The sequence below is a fragment of the Ornithodoros turicata genome, chromosome 1, assembly GCF_037126465.1.
Source record: "Ornithodoros turicata isolate Travis chromosome 1, ASM3712646v1, whole genome shotgun sequence".
Taxonomy (NCBI): Eukaryota; Metazoa; Arthropoda; class Arachnida; order Ixodida; family Argasidae; genus Ornithodoros; species Ornithodoros turicata.
The window spans coordinates 189,319,356-189,344,678 of record NC_088201.1 but is presented as its reverse complement, the minus strand read 5'-3'; the positions used below and the strand labels follow the sequence as shown (position 1 = coordinate 189,344,678).

The 25,323-nt window shown below is 47.8% G+C and overlaps 1 protein-coding gene and 1 long non-coding RNA gene across 2 annotated transcripts in view; both read right to left on the bottom strand.

Moving 5' to 3' along the window:
* Nucleotides 1–321: 321 nt before the first annotated feature.
* On the bottom strand, nt 322–1,239 carry LOC135392118 (uncharacterized). Its single transcript, XM_064622801.1, has one exon. It carries the CDS (start codon nt 1,237–1,239, stop codon nt 322–324), a length of 918 nt encoding a protein of 305 aa, XP_064478871.1.
* A 2,665-nt stretch (nt 1,240–3,904) lies between these two features.
* LOC135374369 (uncharacterized) overlaps nt 3,905–25,323 on the bottom strand; it is a 63,819-nt gene continuing 42,400 nt past the window's right edge. The window contains exons 4-5 of the long non-coding RNA XR_010416866.1: nt 6,860–7,024; nt 3,905–4,567 (exon numbers count right to left, since the gene is read on the bottom strand). This is a non-coding gene — a long non-coding RNA (uncharacterized LOC135374369). The remainder of the gene's footprint in view (nt 4,568–6,859; nt 7,025–25,323) is intronic.

Genomic DNA, 25,323 nt, shown 5'->3' with positions numbered 1-25,323 from the left:
TTGTAACTAGGTGAATTGCTTTTGTTGAGAGAGATCGTCGTGTGATGATTGCTACACCACCAGATGCTCGGGTGGCGTCACTTCGATCTCTTCGAAATATGTTGTGTCTACGCAGTGGATTTTGTGTTTGGTTGTTCAAATATGTTTCCTGAAGACAAAAACATGTAGCATTATACGTCTCGAAGAGATCGTTCACATCCTCTAAGTTAGAAAGGAACCCACGACAATTCCATTGGAGGATCGTGTGCTGCATAATAGTTGCAGTACTAAGAAGTAATAGTAAGTGTGTCAGAAACTTTTGCCGACTTTGAAAAGCTTTCATTACCTATTTTTTGTTGGAGGTGTGACCCGCGGCCTTGTGGGTTTCTTCCGCGCAGCCGCAAGCTCCTTGTCAGATATGTCAGGGAGTGACCCACTCCCCGACAGACTAGCTCTATTCTTTTGAAGGACTTGGGAGCTCGTGCTCGCGAAGGAGCGCTCAGAGCTCGTCTCGTCCTCGCAGTCCATGGATGTGGTCTCCGTGGACTGTGAGGACAGAAGTGGCGTCGGTGTTAGGGACGCCACTGGAGTTTCGGGGACTGGAGGTGGACGTGCACCTCCCTGGACTTCTTTTGTGGTTGTCTCTATCAGCAGTGATTGCTCGGTCTGTGTGAACTGTGTTACTAGTTTTACTTTCTGTTTTACGGCTGTGGCAAAGGATTTTTCGAAAAAGATGGGAGCTACTTTTTTCCTGGCTTCTGGGTAACTGATGTTCTGTGTAACCTTAACGTGCAGGACTTCTTTTTCATATTTCCACTTTGTACATGACCTCGAGTAGGATGGGTGGTTGGAAGAACAATTGACACAGCAGTCTGGCCCTTTGCATTCTTTGGTCTCATGGTCACTCTTTCCACACCGTGCACAACAAGCAGAGCCGCGGCACCCGTCTGCAGCATGTCCAAACCTGTTGCACCGAAAACAGCGCAACGGGTTCGGAATGTAAGGTCGGACGTCTACTGACAAGTAGCCTACTTTTAGTTTTGTTGGAAGTGTGGGCCTGTCAAAAGTCAGTACTATGTTTCGTGTGGTGATGTACTCCCCATTTTTACGGATTTTGATTTTGCGTACATCAACGACATCCTGGTCCCTGAGCTCCATCAAGATTTCTTCAGGTGGCACGTCAACCAGCTCGAAGACTGAGATGACACCCCTGCAAGTGTTTAGTGTTTTATGCATCGAAGCTGCAATCTTTACTCCCATCATTTCATGAGCATTTAATATGCGGTTGCAGTCTTTCTCATTCGTGCATTTTATGAGCAAGTCACCAGATCTGATACGTTTTATTTCAGTGATATTTTTAGACAGGGACGCCACCGCTTTTTCAATAAAAAATGGTGACATCTTTCCTAGTGGTACGTTTTTCTCTTTTTCAGGGTCTTCACTAGACAGTACTATATACTTGGCAATGAACTGTTTATATGAACTTTGTGAAACTTCGGTCCGTGGTCGCTTTGCGGCCACGATCTCAAGAGGAGAAGAAAATTTACCCATACAGGTTTGTTGAAACGAGTATTCCAAAGAGTCGCCCGTACTTCATACTCATACATACGGGAAGGTCCCGGAGTTTCGACAACCCATCGGCCGGAGCTTGACCAAGACCCCGACCGCCACCGTTCAAGGCTTCTACCCTTCGCCTTTCATCCCCTCGGCACGGTACGGATAACACCTTGGGACTGGGGGCTAGGGTCCGTGGTGGCGCCACTCACCAAACACCGGCCGAAGCCAGTGCCCCCTGCGGGGGCGTCAGACTAATGTCGTGAGTGAATGCCCCAATAAATCTTTGACAAAGTATGCCAACTGTGAAAAAGCCCACTCTGGGTTGGACAAGTTTTGCACCGTTTAGCAACTCCAGACTGCCACACTTCGCCTCAGCGTAAAGAAGCAAATCCCAACAAGTAAGGCATGGACGCTACTTCGGCAGCGAAAGAACTCTGCCCCCATATATCAACATCCATGGTCTCATCACCACAAAGCAATGGAGACGACAAAGGCTCAGCAACCGAGCCAAGGGCGGACGTCCGACAAAAGACCACAGCAACCGAAAGGGCGTCTGCTAGACCTCGGAACGTTTTGTACAGCAATGTTGTTGAGGGTCACAGCAAGGCCAACAACATTCAGCCCGCAAAGGTTAAGAATGCACACAAGGCTACAGGTCTCCCTGCTTCTAGTCAGCCACGGCAAAATCGCGGCTCAGCAACATGCCTGATGATCATACGGCTAGAGAGGCGACACCAGCACATCAGACTATCATAATATCTCTCATCAGCATTGCCTTCACGGTCATAAAAGCCATAGCGGAGTGTCCCACCCTACCAGCCACCTTGCGTTCCCTCCTTTCATTGGTCATCCCCTTCCAGGGTGCCATCACAGGCATCTTTGCTGCCTGAATCACCAAAACATGCCTGGACACACCTGGACGCATGGAGCATCCCCTTCAACATGGATAGTACATCAGCACCAAGCCAACCTACCCCTGATGTTGTACACTGGAACTGCAGGGGCCTTCAGGGAAAGTTACAAGTCGCCGTCTTCCTCAAGAAAGATCAGATTCTTATCCTAGCTCTTAGTGAGTGTGGCCTCAAGGGCTCTTCTAGCATACAAGGCTATAGATAGTACGTAAGCCTCAGTCTGCCGTCCTCCCCAGTGGAAGTGTTGAGTTGGCCTACACAGGAAACAACGGCAATGCGGTTGTCCTTGGATGGAACGTGCCCTGGACCTCCCAGCCTGTGGCATCCAAGTGAGGGGTGCTAGGACCTGTGTTCGAGGGCATCCTCCGAATGGACCGGGCTGGGGAGGGCGAGGAGATTGGCACGATGCGCCCAACGTGTGGCACTTTACTACAAAGGGTGCACGAAAAGGGACCAAAGCACGTTCGGGCAGCCAAGGCAGCTGCGGATGGGTCAGCGGACTAGCATATGTATGTAATGTGAACAGTGAAATGTGAACAATGTATATAGGGTACTCCAGCTAAATGCAAACATAATTTTTTTAAATATATATAAATCACCTTTTTCGAGATGAGGCCAGTTGCAATCTAGTATACGCTGAAGGGCACTCCTTAAGAGGGCACCAGCAAACTCCTAAGGCAATGTCCTAATTAACTTTGAATAATTAACTTTTAATAAGCCGATTTCACCAGCCACTGTGCGCGTGCGCGCGCAACATGGGGGAATTCCATCGACGCCATATTTGTAGTTCTTTCCGCGCTGCTCCAACGTAGAGGTGCTCGGACTCGCACCTGTCTTGACTCGCTTTTGCATGCGGAGGGTTTGTTCATAATTTGCACAGGTTGACATTGTACGCTTGGCCCAATCCGTCCCAATAGACACCACTTGCGGCTGCACATTGGCGACATCAAGAAATCAGCTGTCACAGCCCTGCGATGTTCAAACAGGTATGTAGTTTGTTTGGGAGTGGTATTCGCATGATGTATGAATTTATTATTTTTTCATCGATGGTTTTATTAACAGCACTGTGCCGCCATATCGGGCAGGCAGACCTCTCGGCTATCCGATTACACACACACACTGTCTATTCCGTGCGCTTTCGGCTGTGTGTTTAGCAAGTTTAGCCATCGCAAGATACATTCCGCTGCGCACACTGCGAAATGGCGCACTTGCGAATGTAGCAGTGACCGGCACATAAACAATGCGGTGCTACACGACGAAATGGAGAAATAATAAACGGGAATACCTCGTTGCTGCTTCTGTTTGAAGAGAACACGCCAGTTATACTAATCGGCATGATAAACTGTTTCAACCTCTACTTCTGCATTTTCCAGGTGCAACGAGAGAAGCCTACTTCACCCTCCCCTTATAGGTCACTACAGCAGTGGAAAAACGAAGGAGGATGGACATGTTCCACACGCAGTACGAGAACTGTTTTATTGTAATACAGGATTATGGACCCTTGATACGTATCATACTATCAAACATTGGAAAGTATCATTTTTAACATTTCAGTGACGTGCTTTCTTGTAGGTAAACTGAAAAGCATGGAGCCGGAAAGCACAAGGATGATGGCTTGCGGCTCGTCACGTCTGATCACGTTCAGGAGCTGGAGTTTTTCGAAGATCATTGCAGCCCAGATACACTGGTCCGGGCCGATATACTTGCAAGCATGCAGATCTCTCTTACCTATGGAGTGAGGGCAGTGATTGACAAAGCAACTGGAAATATCCGCTGGGGGGCCTGTAAGTGTAGTGCGGGTGGTCTCGGAGTCTGCAAACATGTTTACTGTTGCCTCTATGCTCTAGTGTATGTCACAACACATGAAGGCTTTTCCCAAACGCAAGTCATGTACTGAAGGCCCAAGGCTGAAGTTACTCTTCTCTTCCTATGAGCTGTTCTATGATGTTCCTCTGCCGAAGGAGCATTGTTCGGGGGTCATCATTTGTCTCTGGTGGAAGTCCGTAATTGTGATCCCTGCCCTGCTCTGGGTAGGATGTCACGTCATCTGTGAATGGAACAGGTTACGAAGCCCTTTCTTCAGCCTCGTTCATGGCCTCATCCTCAACCAACTCGGGCTCCTAATAATAAATGAGCGAGACTATGTGTTTATAGGTCACCACAAAAGCATATACAGTCGGACCTCGATGTAGCGAACGTCCATGTAACGAAATCCTCTACGTAACGAAAAAAGTCTGTTGCACATACATGTCTCCATAGGCATCAATGTATTTTTGCATTCCCCATAATGAAGCATTTTCATTTGAATATTCTGTGTAACGAAGTCGGAAGACAGCAAAAATCCGCCATTACACAGCACCACCAGCCTCATCGCTTGATGATTCATGCTTCCTCCCCGCCACGGGAGGGAGGGAGAGAGAGAGGGCGATCGCGAGTGTCGTAATTGGTTGTGGAGATTGTCACGTGAAAGCGAAGGCCTAAGATCATTGGCAGGATTGACAGAGCGGGAGCTGCTCCCTCTCCGCATCACGTGTGTTGTCGAAAGCCACGCCACGCTGTTGTACACTGCTCCACTTGCCTGCCGTACGTCGCCATTACCGTTTCGTGCGTCCTCCCTGTAGTACACGTATCGGCTTTGCTATGAGCGCGGCCCAAAAGCGAAAGGCGGTGTCACTGGACGACAAAATTGCCATCATCGATGCTGTCTCCAACGGGGAGAAGAAGAAAGACGTCGCTTCACGGTACAGCATCCCACCGAGTACGCTATCAACGATACTGAAGGCGAAGGAGAACCTGCTGAAGGCCGCAAGTTCTGGAGCCTGCAGTGGCAAACGAATGAAGTTGAAGGCTGCCACCTTCGAAGATGTGGACAAAGCCGTGTTTAAATGGTTCACGGACATAAGAGCCAAAAACATCCCCGTAAGTGGTGCTGTCATCCAGCAAAAGGCGAAGGACTTCGCTTGCTTGCTGGGTTGTGATGATTTTAAGGCAAGCACCGGGTGGCTGCAGAAGTTCAAAACAAGGCATATGATCGTCGGGAAGACTGCAAGCGGAGAGTCATCAGCAGCGGATATGAAGGGGGCATCGGCGTGGAGCCAGGATTGCTTGCCGGAGATCCTGGCAACTTACGAGCCGTGCGACATCTATAACGCCGATGAAACCGGGTTGTTCTTTCAAATGCTGCCAAAGAAGACATTGGCACATAAAGGCGACCGCTGTCATGGCGGAAAACAGAGTAAGCTACGTCTGACCATTCTGCTCTGCACGAATATGGACGGGAGTGATAAGCGTGTCCCGCTGGTCATCGGGAAGAGTGAAAGACCACGGTCGTTCAAGAAGGCGACGAGAATACCTGTGAAGTACACCGCGAATGTGAAGGCGTGTATGACACGGACCATCTTTACAGAATGGCTTCACGAATTCAACGCAGATGTGAAAAAAAGTGGACGGAATGTCTGCTTGCTTGTTGACAACTGCTCTGCACACCATGTGGGAGACTTGCGACTGAGCAACGTGGACCTACGCTTTTTTCCTGCCAACTGCACGTCTCTCATTCAGCCTTTGGACCAGGGAATTATTAACAGCCTCAAGTGTGCCTACAGACATCGCCTGATTGACTGGCTGCTTTTTAACCTGAGGCTCGACCTTCCAACGAAAGTGGAAGTGTCACATGCGGTGGAAATGGTGGCAGCGGCATGGCAGTCAACGACGTCCACAACGATCACGAACTGCTTCCGGAAAGCAGGATTTACTGCTGTTGAAGACACAGCGGCAGTCGAAGAAGTCGAAGACGCTACGGAGCCACCACCTGAGTTTGTCTCTGCTTGGGAATCCCTACAGGAACGCGAAGACTCTGTGCCAGCGGGCGTGGGGCTCTCAGACTTCCTCGCTGTCGACGACTGTGTTGTGGCTACTGAGGAGATGAACGATGACGAAATCATCGACTCTCTGCGTGATGCTGCGGAAAATGAAGACAGTGATCCAGAGGAGGAACCCCAGCCAGCAGCTGCTGAGGTAGTTACCGCTATAGACACTCTGCGACGGTACGCCAGTGCACTGGATGATCAGGAGAAGGCCCTGGAAGCTGTCTCGGTTTATGAACGCTGTGTGCTGCCGACACTACAGAGAACGGTCCAGACGAAGCTAACAGACTTTTTTGTGTCAACCTGAATGGGGTCGTAAGTACGGCAACTAATTTGTGCAATAAATAGTTCGGTATTTCGTAAACAAGCGTCCCGTGCGTATTTTTGGTGCACTTTTACGACTGTAGCCCAAAATAGGTCGGCACCATTTTGGCATGTTCGATGTAGCGAATTGCTCTCTGTAACGAAGGAATGCTCGATCATTTGCGATTTCGTTATATGGAGGTTCGACTGTATGATATATAAAAATCCCATATTAAAAAATATTACCAATTGCTGTGACTCTTTTTTTTTCTGGAACCGTACCGAGAAACTCTGTCAACACTGGGCTTTAGTGGAAACACTGTTGGGGTATGGTCCATATATGTCTTCTCACCATTCTTGAAGTGAAGACCAGAGACTCGATGACCATCTGTAGGCACGAACTCGGAGTACCTGCAAGCAAAAGTACTATGACTATCTGCTTCTACACTATACAACACGGACAATTGCTCACCGGACAATTGCTCACCACAGAACCACTGAAGCCGGTCAATTGCTCACCGCCTCTTTCATCGCACTTATATGTAATGTTATTTCGCGTTCTTATGTGATGTGATTTTATTTCTCGTTTATGGTGCTCATACACTTGACTTTTTTTTATGTGAACTGAACTTTGGTGTACCTCCGACAGAAATCCCCGTTGCAAAATAAACTACTGTAAATAAATGTTATCTGACTATAAAATGCACAGTCGCGCGCGGGAAACTGCCAACAGCGAAGTTAGACTAACCTAGTAATAAACTAACCAACATGCTATTCAGTCGTGTTCACCTTGCTAAGCCTAACAGCGCTAAAATGTGGCGTTCGTTCGCTAAACTGACTTGGACAGACGGAGAAAATTCGTGAATTTTAGTGCTTAAATAGTGACGTGTTTTTAAATCTCCCGCGGCTTGTGTCTTGGTGACGCAGGCATGGGTGTACCGAGAGAGGGGCACGGTCACTTGTGAAAACTGTGCACTATTTCTTTTGTTCTCGTATGTCATAATAATGTGAACCTGTAAACACCTGCACAGTCCGCAGCGTCTGTCCCCAAGGTTGATGATGATGATTGGGAGTTTAATGGCGCATTGACAACAAAGATCATAATGCGCCATAAACTGAGGTATGATTGAGACAGTGGTGATGTTATGGTTATTTAAGAGTAAACACGATGACTAATAAAAGATGAGTGTATACGTGTAAGACTACAGAAGGCTAATAACGCCAACGTCTCTCAGGAAATCAAAGACGCTTCTAAAAGGGACGAGAGCCTCCTCACCCAGCAATAGGGCTGGGTGAAGAGGTAAGAAGTATTTATAAAATACACTGAAGTGATGTTTGCGATGGATTTCATGATGTGTGCATGCGATGAGTATGTGTACAACAGACAGGAGCTGACCACAGTGCGCACACTGAGGTGGCTCCTCTCCCCGAAGTAAGAACCCGTGTGTAAGGTACGTATGGCCTATACGTAACCTTGCTCGTAAAGTGCACAACAGGCGGTTTTCCAGCCGGTCTCCTGTATCCTGAATTTGAGGTTTAATTAAGTGGAGCTTGTTATTTGTTTGTGTGTCCCAAAATGATTGCCACATTCTGTGCAGTGATTTCTTGAGTGTCAATCTCATGTCTTGCACGGACATATCAAAAGGTGTGATGTTATTTTGGAGAGCAGCTGCAGCTGCTTGATCTGCCAACTCATTTCCTTTGATGCCTACATGGCTGGGCACCCAGCATAGGATGAGAGAGTAGCCCTTTGTTCTTATCGAACTGGCTAAAGATCTTGCACGCTGCACAAGAAAGTTTTTTGTTATGTGCTGATTACAGATTGCATTAATGGAGCTCAAGGAGTCTGTATATACAACCGAAGACTTTATGGAATTTTGAAGGATGTAGTTGAGCGCCAAGATGATGGCGTAAACCTCGGCAGTGAAAATCGATGCAGAGGTTTTTATACGATGAGACCTTGTGTGCGTGCCACAAATCATGGCACAACTCACACCTGCACTAGACTTGGACCCGTCTGTGTAAATCTCAGTATGGTTATCAAAACTGTCTTTCAAGTGTGCAAACTCTTCTTGAAGTACTGATGAAGCAGTGTCTCGTTTCTTGTGTTTTGCCAAGGAATTGTCATATCTTGAAGGTGGTTCCCAGGGTGGGATCTTCCTGCTACACTCTACAACTTGTAGGTCACAGGATGAGAAACCATGACAATCAAACTCTGATGCAATTCGTAAAGAGAATGGAGGGACAACAGAGGGCTTGTTAACAAACAGCTGTTTAAAACGTGTGTGCTTGACGCAAGTTGAGGCAGGATTTTGGGGTAGGCTACGTATTCTAAGTGCGTACGACGTACCGAGGTAAGAACGCCGTCTTTGCAAGGAGCATTCCTTCGATTCAACATACAGACTCTGTACTGGGGACGTTCGGAACACGACCTACTTAATAAGAGAGCGACCAGGTCACTTTCCCAAATCCCTATGGAGCGGCTGTCCGCGGAACCTCCTCGCAATTTCCTCCTCTCACAGGTGAAACGCCCGCTTGGCGCGCTGCCCACATTCCCTAAAACAGGGGGACTCCGCATTGGGACATGTGACGAGATGGTGTTCGTATTGACTCGTGTACATCTTTTCGATGTCCATATTGATTTGTAGTGTACAACATCGACTCCTGTGCTCGTTTTGTCGGGGTATACTTTACATGGACGCCGTTTATTTTGTTTTCTCGTGCGATGACATATTGGTACGCAGTACTTCATTTGATACCACGCCGTCCTTGAAAAGCAAGTTCCCCCATACCTGGGAGAACTTGGGAGGTACCCGGGTTCGAGTCCCGGAGCTGGATGTGCAGTGTAGATTTTTTCGTGGGTTTTCATCAGACACGTTTAGACATATCTCCGCACAATTCCACTGAAGTTGCCCCAGGACGCGTTTCCCTCCAGGGCTTTAGTCGTAACATCTGTGAGGCAGACAAGAGTGAGCCCTTTCACCACCCCCATATCGCTGTCCAATCAACTCATTGGCGATCCAGCAGTGGAGACAATCATGCTCTGGCACGTGGAAGTGCGCGCAGGGACTGAAACCGGGGCCAAACCGAAGACGACTTGGAACCCAAATTTCTTCCATATCCACATCTGCAATCCACCATTCGCAACTAACCAAAGCCGCAACCTGAACCTAATTATGTGATTTCGGTTACCGGTTTATAAGAATATGCTCACGCGTGAACGCGATCAGCTTTGGATGCGATATATATTTCTTTACAACTCTGATTAGTGGCGTTGAACGTGCTTCTGCGACATCCACGCGGCCAGCAGATACATCCTAAAGAAAACCGAAAAAGTACCGGTTCAACTGCTTGGTTACCGGTAACCACAAGCATTAAAACGGCGAGCCTCCTACCTGTAACAGCTTTCAGAGTTCTGACACTGAACCGTAACCAAACCGATATCCGCTTCGGTTCCAGTCCTTCAGTGATAGACTAAGGCCCGGTTTCACCATCACCAATTAGCATTTGAACCGAGAACAACGGTCCCTTAACTTGAATTTAACGCTTAACTATGCTACACTAAAGGAAGTTACTGTCACTGGAATATTCATCAGATCACGCAACGCTGGATCTTAGTCCAGAGTTAACCACTGTTGGTAAAAAAGGGCCATAGGTTAAGAGCAGTTCCTGCTGCTCTTCCTGTGGCGATACGCTCCTGTATGCCGTTAGTTAAATTTAAGATTAATTTAAAGTTGGTTCCATCACGCACTGAACAAGTGCGTCTGTATGTACACACTCGGTATCTCCAAAGTGAATTGTTGTAGGAAATCTCTTCTACATGCTCAAAAAGAAAAGGAAGGAATGTTAGTAATATGTTAAGGGGCAAAGTAAAAGTGACCGCAGCTGAATTGCAAGGTTTTAGAGAAATATCTCAGATGGATGACAGCACACTTTTTCGCTTTTTACGCGAGGAGGCATCTTGCCTTGCAAAAAAGCACTACGGAATAAACCATGCTCATGTGAACTGAGGTCTTCGTGGCGGTTTGGTGCGTAAAGATTACGATATGTTTGGCAAAAAACAAAAAAAGAAGGCACAAATATCTGCACAAATAAGGCACGCGGATGCGAAGAAGTCCGTAGAAAGCTACCGCATAAGCACTACAACCCCCATTGAAGTAGGGAATGTCGGCAGCGCCACCAATGCTCCTGCGGCAAACATGTGAAACAAAAAAGCCGGCGCTGGAAGGGGGGTCAAGTGAACTGGTCGTTCTCTTATTAAGTAGGTCGTGGTTCGGAAGGCGCCAAGCACAAGCCTGAGCCCCTGGTGATGGACAGGGTCCAGGGCTTTCAACACCGACTCGCGAGCAGAGCCGTAGACAAATGACCCATAATCAAGTTTTGAGCGAATACATGCAGTATACACTTGGTGCAGTGTTTCCTGGTCTGCACCCCAAGATCTGTGCGAAATGATTTTTAGAATGTTTAGTGACTTGACACACTTTATCTTTAGGTTTTGGACATGAGCCTTGAAGGTCAGCTTTGAGTCAAAAGTGATGCCAAGAAATTTGGCTTCTGGTTGAACAAGGATATCTTGTTGGTTAAGCTGGAGTGTAGGTGGTGAAAACAGTCCTCTAATCCTAGAGAAATGGACACACACAGTTTTCTCAGCTGAAAATTTAAATCCATTTGATGAAGACCACTTGGCCATATTGTTGATGGCCACCTGCATCTGTCGTTCGCATATTGACAGGTTCGTGGAGCAACAAGATATTTGAATGTCATCCACGTACAAGGAGAAAGATATGGAGGGTGGGATGACATTGGTCACAGAGTTGATTTTCACAATAAATAAGACAACACTGAGAACGGATCCCTGCGGGACACCATTCTCTTGTACGAACGGGCGGGATTGAGTGGTTCCCAGTCGCACTCTAAAGGATCTGTGCTGGAGGAAGTTTGAAATGCATCTAAGGAGTCTGCCCTCCACGCCAAAGGAGTGAAGATCCTGCAGAATACCATGTCGCCACGCGGTGTCATACGCTTTCTCTAAGTCAAAGAAAACGGATAAGCAATGTTGTCTTCTGACGAAGGCTTCACGAATAGTGGTTTCTAGCCGAACAAGGTGATCCAAAGTGGAGCACCCCGTTCGAAAACCACATTGAAATTCAGAAAGGAAATCATTTTCTTCCAGATGATGAACCAGCCGGTTATTGACCATCCTCTCAAACGTCTTCCCAATACAACTCGTAAGGGCGATAGGTCTGTAACTGGCTGGATTCGATGCTTTTTTTCTTGGCTTGAGAAGGGGAATGACAATCGCAGTCTTCCATAATATTGGTAATGTTCCCTCTGCCCAAACGCGGTTAAAGAAAAGGAGCAATAATTTTTTTGAGTCATCAGACAGGTGGCACAGCATGGAGTAGGTTACTCTGTCTGGGCCCGGGGAAGTGGCTTTAGCAGCGGATAGAGATCGCTGAAGCTCCACCATCGTGAATGGCTGATTGTATACGTACTCATCACCACCACTCATGGGAATTTTTCGTTTCTCAGCGTTTGTTTTTATTCTGAGAAATTCGTGACTGTAGTGGGATGAATCAGAGACACGTTCAAAATGTTGTCCGAGCGCATCCGCCTGTTCTTGAAGGCTTCCGCACACTTGCCCGTTGACTTCTAAGAGAGGGATTGTATAACTGCGGTGTTCTCCTCTGATTTTGCGAAGTCTGTCCCACACCACTTTGGATGGGGTACTGTGAGATAGGGAAGACACGAAGTTGTGCCACGATGACCGCTTTGCTTGTTTCCGCGTCCATCTGGCCTTGGCTCTCGCCTTTTTAAACAAAAGAAGATTTTGTGATGTGGGGTACCTCCGAAATGTACCCCACGCACGATTTTGAAGTTTACGAGTTTCCTTGCACTCGCTGTTCCACCATGGCTTGGGTCGTTTCGGTAGACGACCGGAAGTCTGGGGAATGGATTGTGTTGCTGCATCGAGGATGACGTTGGTAATTACATTGTTGGCCTCTTCAATCGTCATCCTCTCCACAGGGATTAACGACAGGTCACATCTTTTAGAGAATGTGTCCCAGTCGGCATGTTGCAGCTTCCATCTAGGGGGGCATGCTGTCAGACTATTGACTGCACACATATATTTGAGGACCACTGGAAAGTGATCACTCCCAAGTGGGTTTTCTTCCACGCTCCATTCTATATCTTGATATAGAGATGGACTGCACAGTGATATATCTAGGACCGAGAACGACTGACTTGAACAGTGGACGTACGTCGGTGCTCCTGTATTTAACATACAGATGGAAGTTGATAACAACACCCTTTCCAACATTTTCCCTCGGCTGTCGGTTCTTGCACTGCCCCAAAGCAGATTGTGGGCGTTAAAGTCGCCTAGGAGTATAAATGGAGTTGGAAGTTGGCTGATTAAGTGTTCTATATCTCTCTGTGCAAAACTTCCTGATGGTGGCAAATAGACCGAGCAGATGGTGACAATTCTGTCCAGACACATCTGCACGGCTACGGCTTCCAAGTCTGTAACCAAGTGGACTTCTTTAGACGGAACATTTCCTCGTGTGACGATAGCCACACCGCCAGATGCGCGAGTGGCGTTGGTTCGATCTCTTCGAAATACATTGTGTCTACGAATTGGATTTGTTGTGTGTGTGTTTAAATATGTTTCTTGGAGGCAGAAACATGCTGCATTGTACTTGTCGAAGAGATCGTTAATGTCGTCTAAGTTAGACAGTAAACCACGGCAGTTCCACTGGAGGAAGTGGTTCATAACGGTCACACTAAAAAGGAGGAAAAGAAGGCGCAGCACTTGGTGACACCGACTATGAAAGACTTGTACCATTTAGGGGGGTTGGACCCTTCGCGGGGGTTGTTTCTGTTGATCATTCCCTTTGAAACCCCTTCCTCGTCCCTTTTCTCATTTTTCCTTCCCTTGTGAAGGAATGCTGGGAAGGCTCGACGATGACTTCTGCGACATGCAGTCGTCATCGTCGACCTCCATACTTTGGGTGCCTTTTTGGGAAGGGGCTTTTACGACCCCGTCCCAAACTGACGGTGTGCCATCGACCTTAGAGGAGGCCATGGCTGTTTCTTTGTGGCCAGTTGAACGGCTGGCCTCCGTCACGGCAGAAGACACCGGAGTGTCTCCAGCCTTCTCGGGTTGGGGAGTGTAGAGTGGAGACTCAGAACCCGAAAAACAGGTCTGTGTCTCCACGGACTTCCTCGGTGGCGCCACTCCCCTACGCACCACGTCGGAAAAACTTCCTTTCTGTCTGAACTCGAGCTGTGCTCGTGCTGCTTTGTAGTTTAAGTTCTGTTCTGTTTTTATTTTCAATATTTCTTTTTCTTCTTTCCACCGTGGGCAGGACCGAGAATAGACCGGGTGCCCCCCATCACAGTTAGCACAGTGGAAGTCTTTTGTGCACGACTCAGGAGTATGTTCTTTGCCAGCACATCTGGGACACACCAACTGTCCTCGACAGACTTGGGAGCTGTGCCCAAAGCGCTGGCATTTGAAACAGCGACGAGGGTTTGGAATAAATGGCCTGACATGGCAATTGACATAACCGGCTTTAATAGTAGAAGGAAGTGTGTGCAGCTTAAATGACAGGATGATATGCTTTGTCGGGATCTCTTTGCCATCTCTTCGCATAATTATACGTTTGGTGGAGACGACACCTTGCTCTTTCAGGCCCTCTTCAATTTCAGTTTCGCTGCACTCGATTAACTCTTCTTCGGAAATGACTCCCTTAACGGTGTTCAGTGTTCGGTGTGTTGTAACTGAGACAGGTATCTCCCCGATGTTCTTTAGAGATTGCAGTGCTATACTTTGTTCTTTGTTGTTGACCTCCACCTGAATGTCTCCTGAGCTGAGTTTCTTGGCCTGAAAGGACTTTCCTATTACGTTTTCAAGTGCCCTAGCAACAAGAAAAGGAGATGCTTTGGATAGTTGTTTAGCTTCGTCATCTGAGTGAAGTATCAGGAACTTGGCAAACCAAGGTTCCGGACGACTTAGATCGAAGAAATTCAACATTTGTTCTTCGGTGCGGCTCCTCTTCGGGCGCCGATCGGGTTTTTTTGGGTTGATTTTGTCCATAAGAAAACTAATGACATTCGGTGCAGAAGTCCTGCCACCCACCACGGAGCCCAACCAAGGGACTGCATACCATGCAGTAGCAGGTACCTCTGCATGATACCCAAGTGCAGCTTTCTGGAGAGTGAAAAGAACTGCCCAAGGTTGACCCTTGCCGCCAAAGAAGGTGAAAAAAGGAGGGGAGCAAGGAGGGGAGAAGATAAAGAGAAAGCAATGGAAAGTGAGATGGTGACTAGCTGAATACTCCTGGCCGGGCCTTCCAGGACCACCCGACTATGGGAAGCAGGGGCCAAAGCGGTGTGTTGCTTTCCCGGAGGGGCCCCGAAGGGTCCAAAACAACCTCCGGGTCCACTCAACCGCCAGGATCCCCCTTTCCCCAGACACGGGAAAGCCACGCACAGCTATACGTGGGGGTCTCCCTCCTGCGGCGACCCAACCGTGAATGCAGGAGGGGGCTACTGCGGCTGCTGCCGGGCGATGGGGGCGCCAATTTCCCGACGCCGGACTGTCCCCAAGGAAAGAGGTGAGGTGGTTGCACGCTTTGCCCCACTGGAAGCACTTTGCTGTCCCCCCTTGGGAAAAAATCCTATATGAGCGCCCCACGGATGCAGGTACTGACAAAGACGCTTCATGCGTGCCTGCAAGTGGACGACCTCTCGCCTCACCCTCTTCACTGGTGGATTTCCTAGATCTATTTGAAGCAACTTAGACAACTAAAAAAGAAGTTCAGCTATAGCATAAAAAATCAAGCGCCATAAACGCGAAATGATGATGATGATGATGATTCAGGTTTTTATGGCGCACGGACAACTAGGGTCATAGTGCGCCAAAGCTATGGTGAAAAGACAATGGGGATGGTTGGTGACAATGTAAAAGCAGCAAGATTAAACTAAAACCATAGTTTTAGAAATGTTTAGACAGTAAAACAAGATACATGAGCAGCTGGGTAAAACTATATTGTATTTAAATAGCCAATATCTTTAAAATAGTTAAAAACTCTCATGAAGGGTAAAAGAGGCTCATCACCCAACAACAAGGCTGGATGAAGTGGCAACTGATATTTGTAAAGCTCTTTAAAGTGATACTGACGATGAGGTTCATGTGCAGGACACGTGATTAGGATGTGCAGCACAGACAGCTGCTCCCCACACTGCGTACATTCCGGTGGTTCCTCCCGGCGCAGTAAAAAACCATGTGTGAGGTGTGTGTGACCAATGCGTAAGCGACTAAAAACTACTGAATGGAGACGATTTTTAAAACTCGGTATGCTTCCTAAAATTGTGTTTTTTGACATCCAAAGCTTGTTGTTTTCTCGTGTAGCCCACTCTTGTTGCCATTTCACATTAATTTTCCTCCTCAGGACTGACCTAAGGTCTTGAGAGGGACTCTCCAATAGGCTCACTTCAGTAGAGAGCGCAGCTGCATCTGCTGCATCTGCGAGTTCATTGCCGGGTATCCCAACGTGGCTGGGAACCCAGCAAAAACCTAAACAGAGACCTTTTTTGATTACCTTGGTTGCAAGATATCGGGCCCTTAATACAAGGTGATTTTTCTGTTTCTGTATTGTACAGATGGCTTTAAGAGAACTGAGTGAATCGCTGTAGATGATCGAAGACTTGATCTGACGGTCTAGGATGAAGCTAAGCGCCATGATTATTGCATAAAGCTCTGCAGTAAAAACTGATGCAGAGTTTGGAAGCCGCTGAGACTTCGTGCAAGATTCAGTAACCATTGCACAAGAAACGGATGTGTGTGTCTTTGACCCATCGGTATAAAAAGCAGTGTGATCTCCAAAGCTTTCAGCTACATAACTGAATTCTTGTTGGAGGACACATGGTGGAGTGCCATGTTTGTTATATTTAGCTAAAGAGTAATTGCATTCTGGAAGTACGTCCCACGGCGGAGCTCCCACACACGCTTGCAAAATTGGTGTGTGATACTCAATGAACTCATACGTTTCGATTCCCTGTAGCACACGCATACTAAAAGGAGGTATAACTGTGGGTTTGGTGAGAAAGAACTGCTTAAACCGTGTCTCCCTCACAGACTGGAGTGCAGGATGTTCTGGATAGCCTTTCACTCTAAGCGCATATGATGCTGAGAGGTAGAACCTACGTCTCTCCAATGACCACTCCTTGGATTCGACATATAGACTCTCAACTGGTGATGTACGAAAGGCACCAGTTATTAAATGCAACCCCTGGTGGTGAACTGGGTTCAAAATCTTGAGAGCAGATTCGCGGGCAGATCCATAGACAATGCACCCATAGTCCAATCTTGACCTCACTGTCGAAATGTAAATTCTATGCAACGTGTCACGATCTGCGCCCCAGGATCTGTGTGACAGCACCTTTAAGAGGCTTAGGGACTTGATGCATTTAGTTTTAAGGCTCTTAATGTGCGGTAGGAAAGTAAGTTTGCTATCAAACGTGAATTAGGGAATTACATTGGCTACTGAATTGATTTTCACAAGGAAGAGAGTAACACTCAGGACAGATCCCTGTGGCACTCCATTCTCTTGAACCAGAACACGAGATAGCGTCGTTCCAAGTCGTACTTGGCATGTCCTGTTTTGTAGGAAGTTCATGACGCACCTGAGTATGCGCGCCCTGATCCCAAAAGAGTACAGGTCTTGTAGGATACCATACCGCCAAGCAGTATCGTATGCCTTCTCAAGATCAAAGAAAACAGAGAGGCAGTGTTGTCTTCGGACGAAAGCTTCACGTATCATTGTTTCTACTCGAACCAGGTGGTCCGTTGTGGACCGCCCGGCACGAAAACCACACTGAAGTTCAGAGAGACATTTGTTTTCCTCTAGAAAATGGACGAGCCGACCATTGACCATACGCTCAAATGTTTTGCCGATGCAGCTTGTGAGAGCGATAGGTCGATAGCTAGTTGGATTTGAAGGGTCTTTTCCAGGTTTTAACAGTGGAACAACGGTGGCAGTTTTCCATGCGGATGGTAATGTGCTGTCTGCCCAGATTCGGTTGAAGAAACGAAGCAAGCATTCTTTTGATGTTTCGGACAAGTGCTGAAGCATGGAATATGTCACTCGGTCTGGACCAGGTGAGGTAGCCTTTGCTGAAGATAATGACCTCTGCAGCTCTATCATAGTAAACGGCTGATTATATCCATGGTCGTCCCCGCCACTCATTCGAATTGTCTTCTTTTCTGCAGTGTCTTTGATCTTAAGAAAGTTTTTACTATAATGAGATGAGTCAGAAATTCTTTGGAAATGCTCCCCAAGCGCATTCGCCTGCTCTTCTAGGCTTTCACATACCTGACCGTTAACTTCTAAAAGAGGGACGGAATGACTGATGTGTTCTCCTCTGATTTTGCGAAGTCTGTCCCATACCACTTTGGATGGGGTGTTACAAGACAGAGACGATACAAAGGCGTGCCAAGAGGACCGCTTAGCTTGTTTGCGTGTCCACCTGGCCTTTGCTCTTGCCTTTTTAAAAAGTAGGAGATTTTGTGATGTGGGGTACCTCCGAAATGTGCCCCATGCCCGATTTTGAAGTTTGCGAGTTTCCTCGCATTCACTGTTCCACCAGGGTTTAGATCGCTTTGGGAGACGACCAGAAGCCTGGGGAATGAATTGTGTTGCTGCATCGAGGATGATGTTACTAATAAGATTGCTAGCTTCCTCGATCGTCACCGTATCAATAGGAATCAGAGAGAGGTCACATTTTTCAGAAAACTGACTCCAGTCGGCTATTTCAAATTTCCACCTGGGAGGGCGTGTCGTCAGAGTGCCGACTACAGTAAGGTATTTTAACACCACTGGGAAGTGGTCACTTCCAAGTGGGTTTTGTTTTACAGTCCATTCTATCTCCTGAAACAAGGATGGACTGCAAAAAGACAGGTCTAAGGCTGAGAGAGTCTGACTTGAAGAATGTATGTATGTAGGTGCCCCTGTGTCTAAAAGACAGATGGATGTTGATAATAAAAATTTCTCTAACATTTTCCCTCGAGTGTCAGTTCTTGTACTGCCCCAAAGTGGATTATGAGCATTAAAGTCACATAGAACTATAAAAGGACTTGGAAGTTGGCTGCATAAATCTTCTAATTCTTTTTGTGTAATAGTGTCTGATGGCGGCAAGTATACCGAGCAGATGGTGACGATCCTGTCTAAACACACCTGCACAGCTACAGCTTCCAAGTTTGTAACTAGGTGAATTGCTTTTGTTGGGAGAGATCGTCGTGTGATGATCGCTACACCACCAGATGCTCGGGTGGCGTCACTTCGATCTCTTCGAAATATGTTGTGTCTACGCAGTGGATTTTGTGTTTGGTTGTTCAAATATGTTTCCTGAAGACAAAAACATGTAGCATTATACGTCTCGAAGAGATCGTTCACATCATCTAAGTTAGAAAGGAACCCACGACAATTCCATTGGAGGATCGTGTGCTGCATAATAGTTGCAGTACTAAGAAGTAGTAGTAAGTGTGTCAGAAACTTTTGCCGACTTTGAAAAGCTTTCATTATCTATTTTTTGTTGGAGGTGTGACCCGCGGCCTTGTGGGTTTCTTCCGCGCAGCCGCAAGCTCCTTGTCAGATATGTCAGGGAGTGACCCACTCCCCGACAGACTAGCTCTATTCTTTTGGAGGACTTGGGAGCTCGTGCTCGCGAAGGAGCGCTCAGAGCTCGTCTCGTCCTCGCAGTCCATGGATGTGGTCTCCGTGGACTGTGAGGACAGAGGTGGCGTCGGTGTTAGGGACGCCACTGGGGTTTCGGGGACTGGAGGTGGACGTGCACCTCCCTGGACTTCTTTTGTGGTTGTCTCTATCAGCAGTGATTGCTCGGTCTGTGTGAACTGTGTTACTAGTTTTACTTTCTGTTTTACGGCTGTGGCAAAGGATTTTTCGAAAAAGATGGGAGCTACTTTTTTTCTGGCTTCTGGGTAACTGATGTTCTGTGTAACCTTAACGTGCAGGACTTCTTTTTCATATTTCCACTTTGTACATGACCTCGAGTAGGATGGGTGGTTGGAAGAACAATTGACACAGCAGTCTGGCCCTTTGCATTCTTTGGTCTCATGGTCACTCTTTCCACACCGTGCACAACAAGCAGAGCCGCGGCACCCGTCTGCAGCATGTCCAAACCTGTTGCACCGAAAACAGCGCAACGGGTTCGGAATGTAAGGTCGGACATCTACTGACAGGTAGCCTACTTTTAGTTTTGTTGGAAGTGTGGGCCTGTCAAAAGTCAGTACTATGTTTCGTGTGGTGATGTACTCCCCATTTTTACGGATTTTGATTTTGCGTACATCAACGACATCCTGGTCCCTGAGCTCCATCAAGATTTCTTCAGGTGGCACGTCAACCAGCTCAAAGACTGAGATGACACCCCTGCAAGTGTTTAGTGTTTTATGCATCGAAGCTGCAATCTTTACTCCCATCATTTCATGAGCATTTAATATGCGGTTGCAGTCTTTCTCATTCGTGCATTTTATGAGCAAGTCACCAGATCTGATACGTTTTATTTCAGTGATATTTTTAGACAGGGACGCCACCGCTTTTTCAATAAAAAATGGTGACATCTTTCCTAGTGGTACATTTTTCTCTTTTTCAGGGTCTGCACTAGACAGTACTATATACTTGGCAATGAACTGTTTATATGAACTTTGTGAAACTTCGGTCCGTGGTCGCTTTGCGGCCACGATCTCAAGAGGAGAAGAAAATTTACCCATACAGGTTTGTTGAAACGAGTATTCCAAAGAGTCGCCCGTACTTCATACTCATACATACGGGAAGGTCCCGGAGTTTCGACAACCCATCGGCCGGAGCTTGACCAAGACCCCGACCGCCACCGTTCAAGGCTTCTACCCTTCGCCTTTCATCCCCTCGGCACGGTACGGATAACACCTTGGGACTGGGGGCTAGGGTCCGTGGTGGCGCCACTCACCAAACACCAGCCGAAGCCTGTGCCCCCTGCGGGGTAAACGCGAAATAAAATTACAATATAAGTGTGGTGAAAGAGGCGGTGAGTAATATTGTCCGGCCTCAACGGTTCTGTGGTGAGCAATTGTCCGGCCTCAGCAGTTTTTTGGTGAGCAATTGTCCGGTGAGCAATTGTCCGCGCCCCGAAGTGACCATAACCTAGAACGAAAGAGCTCAACATTCTAGACACAGCGCTGCAAACCGCGCCCTTCTGTGTACAGCCGTTCAGGAATTATTGATATTTTTCAAAATTTCGGAAATCAGCAACAACAAAGGGACCATCGTACTCCCGGATTTTATGCAAAGTAGTGTGTGAAAGCATGTAGTGTGGGATAGCGTGCAGTGTGTCGTGCAACACCTTGGATTACTGTGTGTAAAGTCCCCAAGAACAAACTAAGTTTTTCTTCAACTCAATCCGCATTTTTCCCCAAAAAAACCTGCAAAAAGCCAAAATAGGCCTAACCCACATGGTCCAAAAGGATCATCACTTCGAGGTGACCATAAGTTAGAACGAAAAAGCTCACGTCCTAGACACAGCGCTGCAAACCGCGCCCTTCTGTGTACAGCCGTTCAGGAGTTATTGTTTCTTTTTCAAAATTTCGGAAACCAGCAAAAAAGGGACCACCCACGAGGCGGACTAAGTTACCGGGAGCCACAACCTAAAGGCACCAAACAAAAGAACCCAGCCCCGCAACCACGCAAGTGAAAACCGCGTCCTCCTCTGACCAGCCGTCCAAGAGTTATTGATTTTATCCAAGAATCTTCAACTTTATGACAACAAAACGACAACCCACGAGGTGAACCAAACTACCGCGGGAGACCAACCAAGGGTAGCATCCAATAGAACTCAACCCCACCACCACGGGATCGAAAACCACGAGCCTCCCTGACCAACCTGCCAGGAGTTATTGATTTTTATTGAAAATTTGCATTTTTGCAAGTTTTGCACTTTTCACCTCAAGTACTCGACCAAGACACCATTCGAAAGAGCGCAACCCCATAACCACGAAAATGAAAACCTCACTGAAATAGATCCACCAAGGCAGAAGATACGGAATTAAAACCGGAATTTTGCTTTTCTGCACTCGACCCAAAAATTTGTCCTAAGAAGCGGACAAAAGATTCCAAACAAAAGAGCGCAACGCCACTAACAAGAAACCTAAAACCACGTATGAACAAAGGCAACAACTAGGAATCTACCAAATCAGAGAACAAAGACCTTTAAAGGGACCCTGAAACAGTAACGACAAGGGGCAAACCACCGCCAAAAGCCTCTAATAACATCACAGCACACCGAGAGAAGCAGGGAACCGTGCAAATTGATGTAACCGGTGTAATTCAACCTCGTAAGAACGACAGATATACAGGATGAACACCAGTGCTATGCCAGACGCATCACAGAGCACCAACACATACCCAGAGACCCCCGTGGCAAAGGAGCCCGGAGACTCCAAAGGGTGCCTCCCCACGCAAACAAAGTACCTCCCCCCAGTGGAAGGCCTTGAGGAGCTCCAATTGAGACGGCAGGAAATCTATGCCAAAATGGTCAAAGCTGGACAAAGGAACCAGGCCCAGGAGGCCTTCGACCAATATGAGGAACTCCTGGCCAATCTGTACCAAGATAATAAACGGCTCCTCAAAGACCTCGAGGTGGCCTCAGAAGCCACAGTCGCTCACCTCAATGAGAACCCGGAGGAATCGGAGGTGTTTGCCACTACAACCCCCCGACCGGTATGAGAAGCGAAATGGGCTCACCAGCACCCCACGAAGCCCAAAAAACAGAAATCTATGAAAGAATCAAACACCTGCAAGAAACATACATGGATGTGGCGTGCTCCATACCAGGGGACATAAAGAGGGTGAGCAGAGACATCTTCTTTGAGTATGCCGAAATCATCCGCTTCTTGGAGATGACCTTAATGAAAGAGGCGGGCAGGAGGCTGGAACTGCGCAGGAGAATCGAAGAGTTGAAGGAGGAGGTGGAGAGTGCCCGAACAGAGATGGAAACCCTAAAGCTCTAACAGCCAACATACGCCAACCTGGCCGCAAGAGCTGCCCCCCCACAAGCCCCTCCAAAGTTGCTAACGGCCACCATCAGGTCCAAAGAGGGAGTCTCACCACTCGCTGTAGTACAAACGGTGAAAAGAAATGAAGCCATCGGCAAAGACGTAAAAAACACCTCCCTAAGAATCCTCCGCTTTGGGACAATTATAGCCAAATCACCATGCCTACAGGATCTGGAGGCCATCTCTAGACACTTTGAGACGGAGAAGACCCTTAGGGAGATGGCCACCATCCGCCTTGGTAACGACGTCTTCCCGCAGGTCAAAATCACGGACATACACATGGACACGTCGACCGACACCTTCAAAGAGGAAATTCAAAGGCAAACCGCCGCAGAGCCAAACGACATCCAGGTGAAGCACATCCGACAGGAACGGAGCGGACGGCAGACAGCTTTCGTGGCAATCCCACATCGCCTCTACCGCCCTCTCCTAGACCTCCGGAGAATTAAAATGGGATGGACTCGCTGCCCGGTCGCAGAGGCCCTGAACATTAGGCGGTGCGCACAGTGCCTCAGATATGGGCACACCAGAAAGTACTGTGAAGACCAACACGACCGATGTGCAAATTGCGGGGAACACCACGAAGACGCATGCAGGAAATCCCCAGCATGTAGAGCATGCCAGGGGTCCAATATCCACCAAGGAACCCGGTACAACGCTGCATACCATTTCTTTGTCAAGGAATGCCCAGTGTACCAGGACGCCAAAGCCCGAGCATACCTCCAGTAACAACAGCAGCCCCGATTCCCCTACACATTCAACGCGTGCATAAAAACCCCATAACCCTCACAATGAACAGACAGAACAACAACCTAGGACTAAAATTCTTGCAAATTAATCTCAATGGAGCAAGGGCAGCTACGCTAATGCTCCTCCAGACCCTACAGCGAGAACGCCCCAATATTGTTGCTATTCAGGAACCATACTATAGACACCTGGCCAACGACGAAACACTAGTCAAGGCCAAATACACCCTCATCGCACACTTGGAAAAAACAGCAGTGGTCACCCTGGTCTGCACGGACGCATACGACATACTTCCCGTGCACACCACAGACACCACCCACGTCATCACAATCCAAAACAAAACAACAACTATCCTTCTCGTTAACACCTACCTGGCCCCCAGTAAAGACATGACCACCCTCATCGAAATTGAATCCCACCTAGACTGCAAACCCCATGTCCATGTTGTCCTACTGGGGGACTTCAACGCCAAAAACCCAGCGCGGGGAGGAACAACCGCAGACCCCAGGGGCGATGAGCTCATTGAGTTCATGCTGCTCAACGACCTCAGGCCTCTTAATAACCCCCCCCCCCCCCACACACACACACACATTCGACAGACCACGGGGAACCTCGTGGATCGACATCACTATAGTCAGAGAAATCCACGCCCATAATTACTTTAACTGGCAAGTACTGAACACACAGTCCTGCAGCGACCACAAATATATTTCTTTTGAAATTTTCAACCCTCCCAGCCCCTATATTTTCAAAACTACCAAAAAAAGCAGGCAAGAGACGATGGATCGCCTGGCAACAGATGGATGGTTCAAAATGATAACAAACAAATATACCAAAGAATCACTCAACCCCGACGCAGCTGTGTACGCTCTCCGCAAAAAAATCACTACCTACAACACTACCTACAAGCAACAAGCTATCCGTAGGATAACACCCCATCACACGGTCAACCCTTGGGGGACCCCCCAACTAGACAACATCAGAAGGGAAGCCAGAAGACTGCGGCGTCAAGTACAACGGGAAAGGCGAACACAACACAACCCTCCCATACTAATTCCGTACAAACGTATGGCAGCAACATACAAGAAAGCCCTTATACAGGCAAAAGCATGTGCCCGGGAGAACCTCTGCGCCAAGCTAACACCAAAAAACCCCTATGGGGAAGCGTACAAAAAAGTCAGAGAGGACTCACACCTGACACCTAACATTAATGCACTCATCAACAAAACCGGGACACCCACAACATCCGTAAGGAAGACCCTTGAACTTCTACACAGTACCATCTTTGGTGACCCCCCTCCCAACCCCCTCATTCCCTCCAACACCATATCCCCTCCCCCCTCCCTCCCACCTCTAATGGACCAGAAGGGGGAAAACAACCCAACACTGACGCCACAACACACAACTCACCCCCCAGATCACGACATCACACTACACGAACTCAAAGAAGCCCTCCGCCAGACCAAGACCAATACCGCCACCGGACATGACGGTATCACCCATGAAATTGCCACCTGCCTAATTACGCGCCACCCAAACTTTATACTCCTACTAATGGACACCTGCCTCTGCAGGGGCATATACGCACTTGACAGGAAAAAAGGGCGCATCAAATGGCTCCTGAAAAATGGAAAAAATCCTACCGACCCTACCTCATACCGGCCAATCACCATCCTTCCCATCTTAGCAAGAATCTACGAAAGAATTATCTACCCAGGGCTCTACTACTATGTCCAGCACAACAACGCCATCCACAGCAATACGGATTTGTAGGCGGAAAATCCACCACCATGATGCTACATGACATAACTTACAACATACGGGAAGCACGGCAAAAGGCACAACACACCACACT